The sequence below is a fragment of the Branchiostoma floridae genome, chromosome 18 (genome assembly GCF_000003815.2).
Source record: "Branchiostoma floridae strain S238N-H82 chromosome 18, Bfl_VNyyK, whole genome shotgun sequence".
Taxonomy (NCBI): domain Eukaryota; kingdom Metazoa; phylum Chordata; class Leptocardii; order Amphioxiformes; family Branchiostomatidae; genus Branchiostoma; species Branchiostoma floridae.
The window spans coordinates 2288406-2307131 of record NC_049996.1 but is presented as its reverse complement, the minus strand read 5'-3'; the positions used below and the strand labels follow the sequence as shown (position 1 = coordinate 2307131).

The 18726-nt window shown below is 41.1% G+C and overlaps 1 protein-coding gene across 12 annotated transcripts in view; it reads left to right on the top strand.

Annotated features, from left to right (window-relative positions):
- Positions 1 to 18726, top strand: part of LOC118405237 (anion exchange protein 2-like) — a 52872-nt gene that overhangs the window by 9375 nt on the left and 24771 nt on the right. For 5 of the 12 annotated variants that reach the window (XM_035804619.1, XM_035804621.1, XM_035804620.1 and 2 more), the window contains exons 1-7: positions 1069 to 1168; positions 4271 to 4388; positions 12269 to 12461; positions 15705 to 16564; positions 17510 to 17619; positions 17798 to 17824; positions 18281 to 18537. In XM_035804619.1, the coding sequence (XP_035660512.1) occupies positions 1098 to 1168; positions 4271 to 4388; positions 12269 to 12461; positions 15705 to 16564; positions 17510 to 17619; positions 17798 to 17824; positions 18281 to 18537 (1636 nt within the window). In that variant the 5' untranslated portion in view covers positions 1069 to 1097. Of the gene's footprint in view, positions 1 to 1068; positions 1169 to 2568; positions 2634 to 4270; positions 4389 to 8610; positions 8755 to 12268; positions 12462 to 15704; positions 16565 to 17509; positions 17620 to 17797; positions 17825 to 18280; positions 18538 to 18726 lie in introns of those variants that run through there. The other 7 variants (XM_035804629.1, XM_035804630.1, XM_035804631.1 and 4 more) reach the window with 4 other exon arrangements.

Here is an 18726-nt window from a genome sequence, read left to right as displayed (position 1 = left end):
GGTGCTGGTACAGTAGTGGTCTGTGAGTCAATGATCATGAGCATATGATGCAACCAACTTGAAGGGAGCAATAGTGTATAGCAGGAAATATACAGCTTGCATGAAGGTAAGGGTCTTTTAGAATTCTGAAAAAGCCTCATACTAGATGGTTTTGAAAAGGAAAAGGCAGCTATCATGAAATCAAAAAGTAAAGATCCCAAAAAAGTGGATTTGATGAACTTTCTAAACTTCCTCTTAGATGTTTACAAACTAGCATCAATGCTATTTTGTCCATTCCACTTGGATAGTAAATACAGACAAAGACTTACAAAGCAAAGCAAGCATTTTCCACCATCACATGATTCTGAACCAATATGTGGAGAGTCATAATTTATATAAACAAAGTATGCTGACAGTGATACTGTAATCTTAGTAAGGTACATGTATATCAATGTCCCCCACCCCCATCTAAAACCTAAACAGTTTGGTTTATTACAAAATAGTAACAAAGAAAAGAGATTCTTATCAGTGCACTTGACCTGGTAAATACCTAAAACCTAGAAAAAATCTGTCAATATTTATCACTACCTGGAAATGCACCTGCAAACAGTACCTAGAAATACAAGGAAATACATGGAAAAAAATTCACAATAAGAACTGTCAATATACCACCCCAACTCAAGAATGACACCTAAGGAAACTGTCTAAAGCACCGGAACTTTTATCTTAAGTTTCTAGGTCAACAAAATTAATGGATACCTTTTGTTGGTCTTATTGTGGTATATGGTAGTAACAGAAACATGGTGGTACAGTGTTGAAATTTTGACACAATGTCGCACCCTTGTCCGAGGCTTGGTAGCCTATGATTGGCTTAGAGCTGATGATTTAATAGTTTTTTAAAAGTTTTTGATTACCCTTATCTTGGTTAGTGTGTTGCAATGTGTGCTCTGTCTGTGGTAAAGTCTACCACTTGGGCGTCAATGCTATCTCAAAGTTGGCTGATTTAGGGCCTCTTAAAGCTTAGCGGAGAGCACCTGTAAGCCGCGGGAATAAAGACGACTTGCGTACGTCGCTCTTTGTTCGTTGTAGTCCAAGCCGCAGCGAACACGTATGAGGAAATGGAGCCGCTGCGTCTGACTTTAGACTTCGTGCCCCGCTTCCCGAGATTCGTACGCCAGAAGGCGCAATGGTAGATGTCGTTTATCTAGTTATCGTCCTTTTTTTTGGTAACATATTGGACTTGTTTTCCGTACATTAGACGTTTTACTGCTTGTTTTTGTGTTGTGGGATAAACAGTAGGCTGTACGGTTTGTTGCACTTCGTGGTACTACAGTAACAGTTACTGTAGATTCGTTTAAAAGTTTTCTATGATTAAATTTAATGGAGTTTTTCAGTGGGGAAGACCTCCCGCAAAAATTTGAAATTCGTATCTCTCTGAAACACTATTTCCTGCGTGCATTTTGTGGAATACATACAGCAAAGTTATTCTCAGACAAGTTTCATGTGACCTAGTACTATCCCTTGTCAATCAGAATTTTATGCTTGTCAGAGAATCTGCTCCCCAGGGTAAGGGGTGTCTTTTGGCATCCTGAGGGTCCAATTTCTGATCATTTTTAGAACGCATGTTAGGCCAAAAGCCTGTGACTCAGCAAGGGTTACAACAGATGGACAGAAGAACAGCACATCACATTGTCAATATTATTCAGCTTTGCTTTCAGCATTTACTGCTCTTCTATGTTATGGGATAAACAAGATGATGCAAGGATCGTGGTACTTTATGGTACAATGTACTACAATAATGGTTACTGCAACGTTACATATATTTATTTTGTCCTCAGTTGCGTCAGTTGCTAAGTAAGCCGTATAGCTTGCCAGGTGGTCATTTCTGAACGTCGTTTGCCATTTTGTCCACATGGGTCATATTCCTTGGTTGTCTTCCCAACAGAATTGGGCTAATTTAGAGCACACATTGCTCCACAAAATTTTTATGTGCTACAAATGTGTCAAAGATGGTTGTATACCGTAGCACCTGAACTTTGACACACTTTGAAAGTTCCTATTGTCGTAAAAGTGGTGAAATTTGTTCACTCAAGTGGAGCAATCTAATGTTGTTAACCTTGTGACATCTTTTTCTTACTTAAATTATCACTAGTCAATTAGAAATATGACTGGCTTCAGCGTTTACAATTTTTACACTGTTCATCTCGTTATCTTTTTGTGGTCAGTTTGTCATCAGTGTGGTCAGGAGTTGGTCTGCAAGGTTGGCTACCAGTCTGTGCAAGCCACTGTCTGTAGTAGTTGTAAGTCCAGTCCAAGGGGAAAATAGTATTGGATAGGGGAGAGGTACATTGCAGTTTATTTTTATGGGAAATATGTTAAGAATCAACACAATGATTATGATACCGTGCATGTTTGTTACTTTTAGGTGTTAGCCTAGATGCTAGCCTTTTTATATTTAGTATGCTCTCTCTGTTGGTCAGAAAGTTACAGAGAGAGTGACACTGTACGAAAGTTAAAATGGCTGGCATCCAGGTTAGCCAGATATTTAAGACCAAAAGCATCTATAAAACGTTGTTAAATGATTTTCAGTGTTGAAGAATTGAAGACCTTCGGCAAGAAATCAGCAAGAATCAGCCAATGATGACGGAAGAAAGGCATTTACCGTATACCTTCTCCGTGCTTCCTAACCGCATGCATACACTACGTACAAATGTGGTGCCAAGCAGTTACCTTATTACCATTAGGCCCTGAACATGATGCAAGAATCAAAACGGTTTTATCAATTTTGATATGTATAAGCCAAGCTGGATTAATTAATGCCAAGCTGGAGTATGAATGCTCCAAAACGGATTCTATCTGGATTTTTCCGAACCACCTCTCGGGATGGTTTCGGTACATAAAATTCATGAAATACTCCACTTTGCTCTTGATAGTTTATCTGACCGGTAAACCCCCAAACTTATGAGCGGCTGCCGATGTAATCAGCTTATTTTCTAATCGGTCCAAAATCCTGTCCACCAACTTGCAGGTCCATTTTTTTCGGACCTTTGGCTTCAGTGAGACAGCTGTTTGTGCAAGTCAAAAGAGCAAGATGCAAAAGTACAAGGCTTTGCAGGATCGTAACGACCTCAGTTGGAGAGATTTTTTAGTACTACTAAAACACATGTTTGTTGCAAAAAGGCCTTGTTCCAACAAACTAAATGGCTTGAGCTGTGGTCCAAGTTTGCATCACGTACACGAAATGCGCATGCAAATCATGTACAGTCGGAAATTGCAAGTCAAAACGAATTAAACCATTTTGATTTTTGCATCACGAAAGTGGCCTTAACAGGTTTAAGGTTGAAGCATGGGGTGGTGCTTTTGGAAGCAACTAATAACGTTACATGTAACACGAAGAACTGATTATTAGAATCACAGAATTTTTTTCGTTTTTATGAGCTTGTTTTTATAAAGAACCAACATTTACGACCGACAATCTTCTTGCAGTATCTTTTTTTGGTCATACTGCAAACATGATTTTGAAAGGTATTCTGTAAAATTTATACTCTGCACACAATTGCGCAATAAAAAAGAAATTATTGCTGAGGGTAACATTTTGATAAAGGTGTTGCTTGCTTAAGGTGGATATTGCTAAGCAAAAATGAAAAAAAAAAACAAGTTTTATGTGATTCATCCATGACTTAACTGTATAAGCATGGCCAAAAACTGCCCAAGAAGACCACTCAGGGGACTGATAAGATCTGGTCTTTGTGTAGAGGTGGTCACTATAGACAGGATTCTTAATGCTTGTGTTAATGGGGAAAAACAAGGGACAAGCAAAATTGCAAAAGTGGTCACATTTGCCAGTTGCCTTTACAAAAATGAATGTAGAGATTGTCACTGTCTTGTACAGTTTGACAGTGGGTACCAATACAGGAAATTTGTATAGCTATAAACTCTACTCTACTTTGCTCTTGTTATTTTCTTGAACCAGTAAGTTCCAAACCCCTGCCAATGTAGTCTATGACTTGTTCTCATTGAAAAAATGCTGTTGCCTGCATTTATGACTATGGAGCAAATTATAGACGATATCACTCGTCCCTTCTTTTTTCCTCATCCCCTATAATGTTTTACAAAACCTGGTTTTTGGATCAGTCCAACAAGAAAAAAACTTGAGTACCAGTACATTGTACCATTGCCCACCCTTACGAGACAGAGTATTCCTTTTTTTTTGGCAACACCTCAGAGGTGAGCCAACTTGTTCATATACCTTACACATGAAGGTCATATGTTGTTTTGTGATTTGTTGCAGGTTTGCGCACCTGGGTAACAGCCATGCTGTGAGTTGCGAGGACCTGTTAGCGAGCGACGACAAAGACGAGACCATGGCAGACAGCGGTCAGCCGAACCCTGGGTACCAAGAGGGACAGGTCAGTGTAAATTAAACTATAATGATACTCCACCAAAAAGATTCCTTTGTAGCAAAGTGTTTTGAGAATTGCCCACAAGTTTTCACGTTCAACTTTCAGAAACAATTAGGTCCAGTGAACCTGATCCTCTGGACCTGGACCGTAGCTGGACCTGAATTTTCTATATCGGTACCTCGTAATAACTAGTATTAGCCAGGATTCAGATATCTCTATCCAACAGTGTAGCTTGGATTCAAACATACAGTAACCATCATATCTAAAACTAAGAGACTCAGCAGTATGCTACATAGTTTGCTTCTGTATGATTTATAAGGTTGACAAATGCCTGCGTCTACCCAACTAATTAACAAAGATTATTGCTAAGAGCTGTCTAAGAGCCCGGATTTTGATAACTTTGTTGCTGGCATACTTTATGGGACTCTTATCATCGGGTGCGGTTAGATCTTTATTGTGTTCAAGGTGTGGCTGAATCTCTTTAAGTTGTAACGTGAAATCAATGGACTGTATTGTACAAAGTTGATAGTAAAATATAGTTCAGAACACCAATGGGTGGACAAGAACTTAGACTCTAGGCCTGTGGCGTAATTAGCCCTTTGGGCTCAGGCCCAAGAGGTCGCAAGTTTGAAACCTGCCATGATGTCACTGATCTTGAGCCTTGGAAAAAGCACTTAGCACAACTTTCCTCACTTACTCAGGTAAAAAATGAGTACCTAGCTTCGGCTATGGCTGTCCCTCGGATAAGATGCTAAATGGAGGTCCCATATCTGGGGATAGCCACACCTATTGAGCACATTAAAGAACCCACCGCACTTTTTGAAAAAAAGCAGGCCTGGGATCCTTCCCGGTGCGAGTGGATCAAACCTTACAGTCTGGTCTCTGAATTGATATCTTGCAAAGGTGATAGTCACCAGTTATGTCAATCCTTTTACAAAATGTGTTAAAACTGAATAAATACAAATGTATTAAATAAACTCCTGGTCCTGTAGTTTAGAAGGAGGATTACTAATTGCTACACCATATATACATGTCTCATAAAAGGTACAAAAGTCATGTAGTCTCATGCATAGCCCTAGGGGCATTGTGTTGTTATCCACTGTGTCCTAAGGGTACGGTATCGGAAGGTGGAGCCCATCCCTCTTTTTCCACTGCCTTTCACCTCACCAACTGAAGTCAGGTAGTACTACCCATTTTTACACCTGGGTGGTGTAAGGAAAGTTCTGTAAGTTTTCAAAGGACACAATATCTATAGCCAGCAATGCCAGAAACTTGTGACCTCTCAATCTCGCATCCGCTCGCCTAGCCATTCAGCCACTTGAGCAACAGTTTACAACCAGTTCTATGAACCTTCACCATAGGTCAATCAAAGTTCAAACGGATTCATCCTTTAGAATACGTCGATGTAGGTTAGACATCCAGGTAATAAGATACGCCAAAAATAGTTACTCAAGCAACTGGATATGGTTTTGAAATGGTCAGACGTTTCGGAAAGAATCCACTTTCCTTCGTCAGTGACACTGAAGTGATCTGCAAGAAAGGACATTCACAACACAACCAAGGACATTCCTTCAACCTCCAATCTACCGACATCCTAGACCATGAAGCCCGCTGGTTTGAACGGGGAGTTAGAGAGGCCATATATGAGAGAATATACAATCCCACCCTCAACAGAAAAGGGGGGCTACGCATGGAACTTTCCGGCACTTGGGACATAGCACTACCCCCCCCCCCCCCCACCAACAAAACTTTTAGCTCCTGTAACTAAAACAACAGGAGCTAATTGACTCATTTGCATTAACTGTGTCTTAGCCTTGATATCCTTTGAAATCCAAATTGTCTTCAGCTTGACTTTGGCTTAGCTTTGTTTTCTTTGGAATCCAAATTGTCTTCAGTCTGAATTGTCTTACAACCTTTCCTATTGGACATCTGAAATTGTCTTCATTCATAGTTAGAGTATAAAAGACCTGTTTCTTGCAGATCACTTCAGTGTCACTGACGAAGGAAAGTGGATTCTTTCCGAAACGTCTGACCGTTTCAAAACCATATCCAGTTGCTTGAGTAACTATTTTTGGCGCATCCTTTAGAATTTTCTGAAAAGGAGATGAAATAGCCCTTTGTGAAACAAAGAAACTTTCAGAGTAAAATAAGATTCTCAATGCAATTCTTATAACCCTCTGTCTTCTAAGATAGCTATACAGTTTAACTAGTAGTAATAAGGCCAAAAATGTCTTTTTAGTTTTTTCGAAAATGTCAAGTGGGCACAAGACATTTCCAAGAATGTCTTATCTTTGAGAATATTTTCAAGACATTCTCCAAGAATGTTTTTTTTGGGGTTCTAAAATGCTTTCATAGTAGACTAATAATTAAAGTGTCTTCTGGGAAGGGAAATGCTTGAATGTTGTCTTTTCTATTGTTCAGAAAATGTTGTATAAATGTCAGGAAAGATGTGAAGGTTGCAAAATTGTTTACAAAAATCACACCGCGTTACCCTGAATACACTTCTAGCAATTCAACCAAATGACTGGCCTTGGGTGAAAGGAGAAGGGTCGCAGTATTAACTTGTGCCAGCGAGACCCATTCCTTTGCAATCGGTGCCCCTCCCTATAGCCATTTGGCGTCCAATTTGTATTTTAGTAAAGGAACCAGATAGCAGGAAAAGATTGCATAACGTTGCATCATTCAGAGTCACTGTGGAAAACTTCATTAATGCACCGGTCCTGTAAAAGCAACAATTTACAACCGGTCGTACGTGTATGTCAGAATCCTTGACCCCTTTTGCTGTGTCTCAATAACCTTATCAAGGAGGCCAATTGGCCCTATCACTGGACTTTAGACCGTGCAATATAAATTTGTTTTTTCCCTTATTCATTCGATTGTCAGAGATATATTGGGGTGTTTGCGCGTAGACCACAAGGTAACGCATACGGACTGGTGTTCTTTTGTTCGGAAAACCTCTTGTTGATAATAAAGCTTTGCTTTATTGCACTAGTTGTATACCTTGCAGATAAGGCATGACACACATAAAAAGTTCAAGGTATTGCGGGAATAGTTTTGCTGATTTGCGAGATTGTGGGGTAACCGTTACAGATTATGTGCATAAATGTACTGGAGGAAACAATGCTATAAAAGTGCACACTCATGATATTTGTGTTTAAACAATCTAACATACAATGTCATGTACAATGTATACTTAATATTATAATTACACACAATATTATACTGATGCTCACAACACAGTCACACATACAAAAATTGACACAATACACAAGACAGTACGTGTACTCACACACACACACACACACATTGTATATGCACATGCACACACAGTCACTCATACACACACACACACACACACACACACACACACACAACGTTTTATGCACATACACACACACACAACACAGTGACACACACACATACACATGGCATTACCATACATGTTCTGAACCATCTAAATTATTATCATATCTCACTCCACACTAAAAGTATTAAGAAAAATACTTCATATAACTTTTAGAAAAAATTTCTTTCACATCTGTTTTAAATTCTGTGACTTGATTGCAATCATGCGGCCCAATATCATTTCAATTGTCAAAATATTCGTTCTGCTTAATGGAAGTTCATCTGTGTTGGTAGAAGTTATTCTTGATCAAAGATGAACTGTAATATCTAAACACAAAAATTGGACTTACCCAAAGTCTCGACTGACCGACTCCATATTTCTGTCATGAGCAATCCACCATTTCAGTGGCATCATTGAAGAATTCAGTAATCTTCCGAAAATTTGCTGTTACCATTTTGAAATGTTTGGTCAACTATGACGACGACTATGATTTCAAGGTGTGGGCTGTGATTTTTTAACTCCACGCCTGTTATACAGGTAAACATCTGACGTGGCATCCTGACAACAATATTGACTATACCAACAAAGCCTGTCACATGCTATTTATTTTTGGCGTACAAATATTTTGCAGTACACCCACATCAACAAATTTGTTATTTTTCTCTGTCCGTATTTTTTCAATGATATTCCGGTAATTTTGCTCTAGCCATTTTTGGACACTATTAGTCAACTATAGTATAAGAACTATACAATTTGATACTTTAACAATAAGAATTGTGGGTGGTGTTTTTCATTCACTTTTGTAAATACAGCATCTTCATGCCCTGACAAGGGAATGTGTACTAATATTTGCTAGCAAAACCTTTGGAAGCTCACGACACACCTATTTTTTTCATTTGGCGTAACGCGCTGCGAAAGCGGCGTACCACAAAATCGTCCACGATGAAAATCATGTCTTCCGAACGGGAGCCGCTCTTAAACGGCGCAGTGATGAATTGCCCGAAGAACTGTCTTCATCACTTGCTAGTAAGTGTGTTTTTTGAAACGTTGAGGGAAGAGTTTAGCAGGATTTGGTTGAGCTAAGCATCTGTGACTGATGCAATATTTACAGAAGTTTTCCTATTCGGTACGTGTAGTCATGCGTCCTTTTATGAAACTCATCAGTCGCGGTTCTCTGAATTTGTATCATCGTGGTAAGAGCGTCAGCTAAAAGTTTGTTACAAAATGGAAAGTCATCTTTAAAATGGATAAAATCCTGGCTTAAAGTTAAAGTTGTTGTTCCCAGTGCACTAGAAGAATGAAATTAAAAGGCCCATTCTATAGATGGTGTTAGGGAGATTTGGTAGACTTCTTGTCAGTCTTTTTCAGCATGATGCTTGTACATTTTGTACATCTGTAGCAGATTCTTAGCGGAGGCACCCATCTCCATTTCTGCTGCCCATGGGCCACACATTTGTACAAGCCACTATAGCAGGACTCTCTTGGCTAGTCCACTGGTACTGACTCCCATACACTTCCTCATTAGTGCTGAGTGCTAAGCAGAGAAAGCAGTACGTACCATTTTTAAAGTCTTTGGTATGACTCTGCCAGGGATCAAACTCACAACCTACATGTATCCTGAGTGCAAGGCGAACATTCAACCTCCTTGCTCCACCCATTTGGCCATTGTACCAATTTTTTTAAGCATAGGGGACCCATACGCTGTGATTTGGATCTGCTATGCTGTGTATTTTTGGTTTTGTAACGTTGCTCTAAAAAACCTTTTTTGCTAATAGAAATTTTAGCTTAGTTGACAAGCAAAATATGTCCCTTAAGTGCAGGGAATGACATTTCAGCGGGTCAGGATTTCAAAATTTCTCCAAGCTTCCCTTATGACAGCTTGTTCCTTCGAGGTCAAAACAACATAGTGAAGATATGTTGTTACTGCACTGAGTTTATTTGTGATTAGAACATTTTCATTCTTAAAGTTCTTAAACATGTACCGGAAATTACAAGTTACTGTAAACCCTAACGCCTAACTCTAATGTAATGCTAAATCTATCCCAAACCTTCAACCCTAACCCTCGGTCTATTACCTGTTTACGTTGATGTTGCTGTGGAATTTTTCCTTGTCATTCAAACAAAGTCCGCAAGGAGCAAAGTCCTCCACATTCAAAACATCAACCTTATGTAAGACCTTTACTTAATAAGATCTTTGTCTGCATCTTAAACAAGGCTGGTCCCTTTAATCACAATTACTCTCTCTTGAGAGACCACAACATCCGAAAACAAGCCATTTATATTACAGTAGATGTCAGATTCTAAAGTCTAAGTTTATATTTTGCTAAATGGGTCGCCAAGCTGGACTAAAGCAAAGTGTATCAGTCTTCATAATACTAATTGATCTCCATTTTATTTTGTTCAAGGTCTAGATCAGGAAGACTTCATGTTTAGTGTTTACGGAATGTGTCGCCTAGCACAACACAAAGATGCCTTTGAATCGTAACAAAATGGAGGTACATACATCTCCATTTTTTTCTGTTAAAACTTAAACCTACTCAATATGTCTTCATTTTTTCTGTTCAACTTATGTTGGTGACTTACTGTACATTGTCTTGACGCAAAAGAAGCATTCAATCCTGATGACTACATGTATATCTCCATTTTTTCTGTTAAAACTTGAACGTACTCAATATGTCTTCATTTTTTTTCTGTTCAACTTATGTCGGTGACTTCACTGTACACTGTTTTTGAAACGTGTCAGCAAGCTTGACGCAAGCAGAGTATTCAATCCTGACTATATATCTCCATTTTTTTGTATGTTCAAACAACAGCGTAACCTTTTAGTGTCTACGCTTTAGCTCTGTGTACGAAGAAGGAGGTTTGAATCATGGTCACCAACTGATTTGACCCAGGAGGTCAACTGAGATTGCTACCAGTTGAGCTACAGGGACATCTTGTTTAAGACCCACTGGCGTTAAATGGTACAATGTTTTGCAATTGGGAAAGGAGGTAGAAGCATCCTCACACTCAGGGTTGACAATCACGGCAAAGCCTATGATATCACCCCTGACAACTCAGCCACAGTATTCGGTTATTAGGGGTGCCTTGCTTATGAATATTAATGAGCTTACCCTCATATGGGCAGTCAGCCGTTGGGGATCGGGCGTCGGCATGGTGAGCAAACAAAGCCATCATGGTAATACGTAACATGATTGGCTGATAGCTTCCCAGCGGCCATTGCGGGACAGCTTTAGCTTGTTGAAAGCTCTCTCATCGCCTGTTCTCTGATTGGCTGGCAGCTGGTTTGTGGCGACGCCCCCGGTACCCATATATTAACCTCAGGCAAGCAGAGGTGAAAACAGATGGAGTCCCTCTGACGACTCTGTTTCGCCTTTGCGTAGGAGAATGGGTAGAAGGAGAGGGATGGGCTCCGCCTTCCAATACCGTGCCATGGACACGGTGGATAACACCCCATTGCCCCTACAGCCTCAAAAGGCATATGGGACCTGCAGTCCAATAGTCAAAACTCAGGTGAAACACAGGAAAAACACACCCAGCAAAAGAGGAGATATGTCCTGTGTGTATCCTCCCTTTTTTTTCCTAGTCAGAGGGTTCCTAATCTTTGCTTTGGAGGATACATTATCAGAAAGGTTTCCTCATCAGCAATTAGAGACTGTCATTGAATTCCAATGTGTTTCTCATGAGTTTCACGGTAATCAATCACTCCTAGGAGGAGAGCATAGCAGACAGCAGGCTGGCAGGCCCTTGTGTTGACTGTATGGAGCAATTGGTCAGGCTATGTTTTGCCATTGGGTTTCACATGTGTATCCTTCAGTCATGCATTGGAATCACAATAGAAAAGTGTCCCAGTATGTGTCTACTGTAGTGTCTACTGTAATGAGATCATGTGGCGCAATTGACAGCATGTTGGTCTCAGGCCCAAGAGGTCCTGATTGAGTTCGAATCCGGCTGCCGTGTCACCGATCTTGTGCCCATGGGAAAGGCACTTTACACGACTTTCCTCACTTAACTCAGTTGTGAATGAGTACCTAGCTGCAGCTAGTGGCAGTGACACCCCTGTGGCAGCAACAGGCCATAGGGGCATGTTCGGGCATGACGCAGCCGCCATGACACATGAGTCAGGGGTAGGAGGAACCCCTTACATCCTTGGTCGAAAGTCCTCCAAGGAGACGGAAACTCCAAAACAACAAACCTGCATCTGCTGGAGCCGTCTCACATATTGCATACAGTTTCCCCTGTAGGACTAGTGTGCCAGTAGACGAGAGGTTGGAGAAGGAAGTGAACACCCCTCCTTCACCTTAAAAACCCAAGTACATGCCAGGCAGATGGGTCACGTTAAACCCACCCTGTCTGCCTACCAATGTCTTCCGAGACAGACAGATGCCAAAAACTGTCAACAATAAGTGTAATACTATGTCTGACTGATTTTTGTGATGCCCCTACAGACTCAAAGGGATATGGGTTACCTTTTACCTCTTTTTTACTAAATAGATGACCTTATATATTATATAACCTCTTTGATATTATGTACTTTCAGGCCCAGGCGGAAGGAGGTGGTGCTGCTGGTGGGGAGAGCAGCAGCGCCCCCAGGCAGAGACACCCATCACTGCAGGACCAGATGAACAAGGTTCTGACACCAGTGGAGAAGTTCCACTTGCCCTCAGTCTCCCCCATACCCACCCACAGTTCAAGGGTTAAACAACTGCATGTCGATGAAGACGACTATCAAGGTAAGACGTCATTTCTTTTCTTTAAGTGCCAGTGAATGGGAATTTCATCCATCATTTTGGTAAAAGTGTTCTTTTAGAAAAAAAAAGTCTAATCTTTGAATCGTATTGTCTACAAAATGTACAGTGTGCTCTTTAGTTGGGAAAATAGCAATGGATTTTTAACATCACATAAAGGACTCCATCATTAGTAAGTATTGGCTTTGATTCTGTGATATTATAACCCATTGCTATTATAGTTATTTCTCACTAAAGACCATAAAGTAAGGGACCGTACGGCGTTTAGTGAGGGGGGAGGGCCGGTCGCCAGAGGGTCGGGTCAAAAAATATTTGCATGGCCCTCCCCCCAGGTAAAAATTTTTTTGCTAGGCCCTCCCCCCAAGACAAAATATTTTTGCTTGGCCCTCCCCCCTCCTATCAACTTTGAAAAAAATATTCAAGACGCCAATAAAACACTGCGCTCCCGCATTTGGAAATGTGCTTTGCGTCATACTTTTTCATGATTTTCATCGAGAAGCAGATCTCTCACCCCTAGTAAAAAAAAAGGAAAACAGAATGGCTCAAACTATCTGCTAAATAGAGGGATAAATATCTGCTTCATAGAGGCATAAATATTTGCTTTATAGAAGCTATTTCATTGTTTTGATATTAAAACAACACCTAAAAAGCATTTTGTACCTGGATTTCTAGTAGATTTGCGCCACGAAGCGGCGCGCGCCCCGCTCCCTAAATTTACGTATTGCAAGCTCGCGGGCGCGGGCCTGAGCGGCTTGACGGAAACTATTTTCAATTTACATATATGTTGGACTTTTTCTTGGTTCTGTGGTGGTAATAACTTACGGTAAATCGGGGGAAAAAATGAAAACCAAAACGACAGCACGATTCGACTTCCAAAACTGTAGTGGGGAGGGGGGCGCCAACGTGTGACGCTGATTTTCCCACGGCGGGGTAAGACCGGTCGCCTCTCTCTAGCCGCCGGCGGGCGTGAGACCGCAGACTTGCAGGAGATCTTTTAGAAATGCCACGCTTTTTTTGCCACGATTTCCTGCATTGCTTTTTTATGGGAAAATTTGCTGGTTAGATGACATTTCTATGAAAAAAAAGATACGAGGGTTTCAAGTTTTTGAGAACGACGTTCCGAACACCATGTTCGGCGCCAAAGGCACGAAGAATCGCAAGGTAGGTCCGGGAGAATTTTGAAATCTTGACCCTCTTAAAAGCTATTTCCTTCAGTTTGAGGAGATATTTTGCTGACAAACAAAGCTAACTTTAATAGCATTTCCATTTAGAAATACAAAATTAAATCCCCCCCAAACACATTATCACGATGTCGGTCATCAAAGGCGCGAGGCCGGTCACGTCAAAAGGGATCCAGGGAAATTTGCAAATATTTACCCTCGAGCTCTGAAACGCCATTTCTTACATTTTGAGGGCAATAAGACAGGGGTAAATTTTGCTGGCAGACTAATCTAGAGTTTGATAACATTTCTATGCGTGAAGAAGGTTTTCGAAGGCGTCATGCATAAGCCCCGCCCCCTCCCTTTCGCATTTTCACTGTGTCCCGAGCGCCAACCTCGGGCAATCCCTTGCAGAGGTCCAGAAAAATTTTGAAATCTTGATCCTCTGAAACGCCGTTTCTTGAACTTTAAGGGACATATTTTGCTGGCAGACCAAGCTATTTTTTTTTTGCTTGGCCCTCCCCCCAAGTAAAAAAAAAATTGCTAGGCCCTCCCCCTGGCAAAATATTTTTTTGCTTGGCCCTCCCCCCCCTGGCGACCGGCCCTCCCCCCTCGCTAAATGCCGTACGGTCCCTAATACAACATGATACTAGATGTTGTCAGGAAAGAACAACAAATTTGTACCTGAATGATTGAATAAATTTATCCCACTGGCACTTTGATATCTGTTTGTTCAGGCCAATCTTATTAATTATTTTCTTTTTCTACTTTGCTTATTCTTTCTTATTTACTATTATTAGTCTTCAGTAAACCATCGTTCTGGTAATATTTTTCTTCTTTTAAACTTGACGATTTTTCACATCTTTGTCATTCCTTTTAATCAAAACTTTTCCTCATTTTAGTCTGATAATTTTAATCTTTTCAATTAATCTTCCATTAATTGTCACAGTTTGTAATGTTCAACTTGATTCTTGCTTTTTTTCTTTCCTGGTGCTTTTCCTTCCTCATTTTTCTCACTATGACCTCCTCCCCCACCCCCAGAGGCCCCTCGATCCCCCCTCCCCCTAATCAGAGACTGCCCCACCCCTAGCCCCCGCCCCTCTCGACGATTCGATTGGGACAGTCCAGAAAGTAAGTCTCTCCAGTCTGAGGACGTTTCTGTATCTGCTTGGTGTTTTTTGGCAACGCCTCAAGGGTGGAGCCTGATCTAACTGCAGTAATTTGCTTCTGCTGCATTTTCATCTGCTGTCATCACCTCTACATAAAGACCACCTGCATATTAATATATGGTCAAACCTTTGCATGTGATTACCTCTACATAAGGACCACCTGTCCGTTGATATACAGTCAAACCTGTACGTTTGATCACCTCAGAGTCTACATATAAGGACCATCTGTCCATTGATAATAGTCAAACTTGTATGGATCACTTCACATAAGGACCAACTGGCCTTTCTGGCCATTTCTTGGTGGTCTCTTATGTAATATGTTCAAGCCAGACAATAACAACATCTGGTCTACTTTCTAATCAGGCATCATATTTAACTATCACCTATAGTAATATATAAGTAGCTTGTACTAATGTACATAGCTTTTCTTTGGCATAACACACCAGCTTTGCAGGCATGTGGCACCGCAGTCTTGAACGATATCTCACGCCTAACCTAGCACAATTGTGGCTGCAAGCATGGTTTAAAGCTATCTAACAAGGATGCCACTACTGGGGGCACTAGTGTTCAAGTTGGCAAAGTTTCTTCAGTAGCAAACCAGTCCTGAAAATAGTAACAGACAAATGAACTTTCCTCTCTCATTGTAACTTGGACACCATCCTCCGTTGTGAATAGATAAACTGTGTGGTGCAATCTTTGCTAATAACAGATAACGTAAACAAAGTATTACTAGGTACTTGCTGGTTATGTATAAAGAATTCTCCTTTATCCAACAAGTGAAAAGACTAAGCCAGTGGTTACTATATATGGAGGGCTACTTTTGTCATGTAGAAGTGTAGTGTCTGAAAATTGCACATTGTATTCATTTGCTTATGACAAAAAGTGTGATTTTTTCACAGCCCACAGGAATGTCCATCTTCACGTGCACCATCCTCTCAAGACCCACATCCACCGCAGATACTCCTCGCCTTCTATAGAGGACACAGATGTCTCCAAGCCGAGAAAAGGATCCAAACGGCACCGCAAGGAAAAGCCTAAGGATGCAAAGAAGCCTTGCGATGTTGAAATGGTAATGATCGATGTGGACAATGGCTCTGAAGATGTTAAAGAGAAGGAGGAAGAGAAAGCGGAGACGTCCGATTCGACGAAGGCTTCGATCGTCAGGACGGATTCGTACGAAGCAGCTGTAAGAGGATTTCCCGACCTAGGAGCAACAGCTGAGAGTGAAGAAAGCCTAACAAGCAAGCTCTGCAAGGAACCCTCCAATGCTTCCATCAAAGCACCGTCCAAGACGTCTTCCAAGGAATCCATCCAAGACACAGCAAGTTCTGAGGTTTCGGGAAGTGATGCTCTTCAAGAAAAGACCCCTGGAGAGTCAGTTGAAGAGCCTGAGACTGTGACAAGCGCCATAACTGAAGCGAGGGCATCGCCTGAGCCAAGTTCGTCCAAAGAATCTGCGACAAGCTTGGGAAGCGCCAAGGCTGCTCTGGCGAAAGTGTTAGCCCGAAAGGACTCTGGGAGGGAAAGTAACTCCGATGCCGACCCAAACGTCCGGCCGTCCCCGAGTCAGGTAGCTCTGTTAAGGGGTGACATCAGCAGAGAGAATTCCTCAAAGGAACTGAAGAGCATCCTTAAGAACTCGTCGTCCTTTAAGACGCGCGAAGACTCGCAGAAGTCGTTGGTGGATGGCGCTGATGCGGTGGCGGCAGGAGACAACACGGGAGACGTGGATGTGACAGCCTCGCAGAAGAAAGCAACTGTAAGAACTACATTTTGCAAACAACCATCTTTCCAAATGTTGTGTCTTGTACAGGGCTCTAGCCAGCGTCCGTTTTTCCGTCACTTGACGGAAATTTGCTGCGTCTGACGGAAAAATTTTAAAACCAATCCGTCAACCTTGACGGACAAAAATCCTTGGTGGAAGCTACAGGCGGCTTGGGGACGCCGTCCACGACTGTAAAAGCCACACACTGTTTGTTTTGCTATTGTTATGATTGTTGACAATGTGTGTCGGCGCTCTTTCGCATACGATAATCTCATTAAAACCTGTTTTTCAAGGTCTCATGGCAACACTTACTACTTTGTAGAGTCATAGGGAAAATGAGTTTTCGCGGTTTTCACGTTGATTGGAATTGGCTGACGGAAAAAAATTCGAGCTGGCTAAAGCCCTGGTCTTGTACATCCTAATACAAATTGAATTGTACTATGTATGTAAATAGGTTTGCCCACTTCCATCAAAATGCAGAAATGCAAAACAAGAACATAGAAATTCAAAACGTTTGACATGCAGCCGCTTTCTCTCATTGGTCAAACGGATAATTTCCAGTCTCTCATTGGTTGAGCTGCTAATTGTGATAGACAGTCAACTTGAAGATACGTCTACAAAATGTATTCCTCTAGTGTGACATGCTGCAATGATGCTGTAATTCACAAAATGTAAAATTTGACTGAGCCATCAACAAATTTCATATATAAACCCAGATTTTTAATGCCCTTTTTGTTTTGTTGTATAATTTCCAGTCATACTGCTACTATATTATGAAATCAAGGCTATTAGCATTATACAATCCAATTTAGTCAGCAAGATTGAAACACAGTCTAGTGGAATGGAGAGCTAAGTAAACCATTTTAAGAAATATTTTACTTGCACATCAGTACTGTTCAAGCCCTTACATTAAAAATACTACTTTTTGTATGTTTCTAGTTTATAATAGGAGGAGATGTTGAGGAGGATGATCACGAAGAAGCTGTGTTCACCTTGGTGACAACAGCAGAAGAAGATGCTAAGAATTCGGAAGCTGACGACAGACTCAAGTAAGTGTTTGTTTGTGCTTTCTTGTGTTCTTCTTTGTATATCTGAGATCACTGTTAGAACTCTTAGTCTTTACTATTTTATGTTAGTAGACAATCTTCTAAAGTTCTGAAAATGATTTTTCTGGACAAAACATGGGGACCCAGGGATCACTGTGAAGGCACTTCTTTTTCCATACAGAGAGAAGTTACTACAGGAAGAACGCAGGTGACAAAGTCATGTATCTTAGCATGAAAGCCATATGTGTTGAAGAAGGATTTTTTTACTCTTACCAGCACAGACAATGTGACTAAGTGACCAGCGCATCAAGTGTAATTATAGAAGACTTGTTTCCATACAAACTGAATTGTATTCAGCTCAAAAATAAGATAATTTATTTATTTATAACGGCTTTTGCCTTGCACTGCATTGGGTCTTTTGCGTAATGTCATTTGCATAACTGGTGTCGAATGGCAATTTCAGTTGTGGCGGACTATTTTACGTGCAACATGCAACTTATGATCCTCTGCTCACCAACAATACTGCACCACCAAACAGAATGTGAAACGTTCAAAAAAGGCTCAATTGACCAAAACTACATCTGAAATGTGCAACCCATCATTTTCCATTGCGTCAAAAATCATCTCATGACAATGACATTGTCTCAATTTCTGACACTTTCAGTGAGATGCCACACTTCCGTGAGGGTGAGAAGGATGCCTATAAGAGGAAGAGTCATAGACACCATCATGGCCATCACCATAGCCATCACCATGGGCACCATCATCATCATCACCATCATCACAAGAAGGTTCCCACGCCCATGGACAGACTGCGTATCGGCAGCATGACCAAGATGGACGCCGAGATCTATCACAAGATGCCCACGGAACAGGAGGAGGCGCAGAAACTACTTACGCCGGATCTCAACGAGATGATCAGTGAGTGGTCAGAATTACTGATGGAAATTTGGCACAGATTCAGACTTGTTGCAGCTGAATGGCTTGGAATGGACCAATCACATGACAAAACCTCAAGATTTTTTATTGTTGTTGATTTGATCAGAATAGACCAATCAGATGGCCCCACCCCTTATTTGATTATATAATTGTTGATGATTGGCTCCGAAT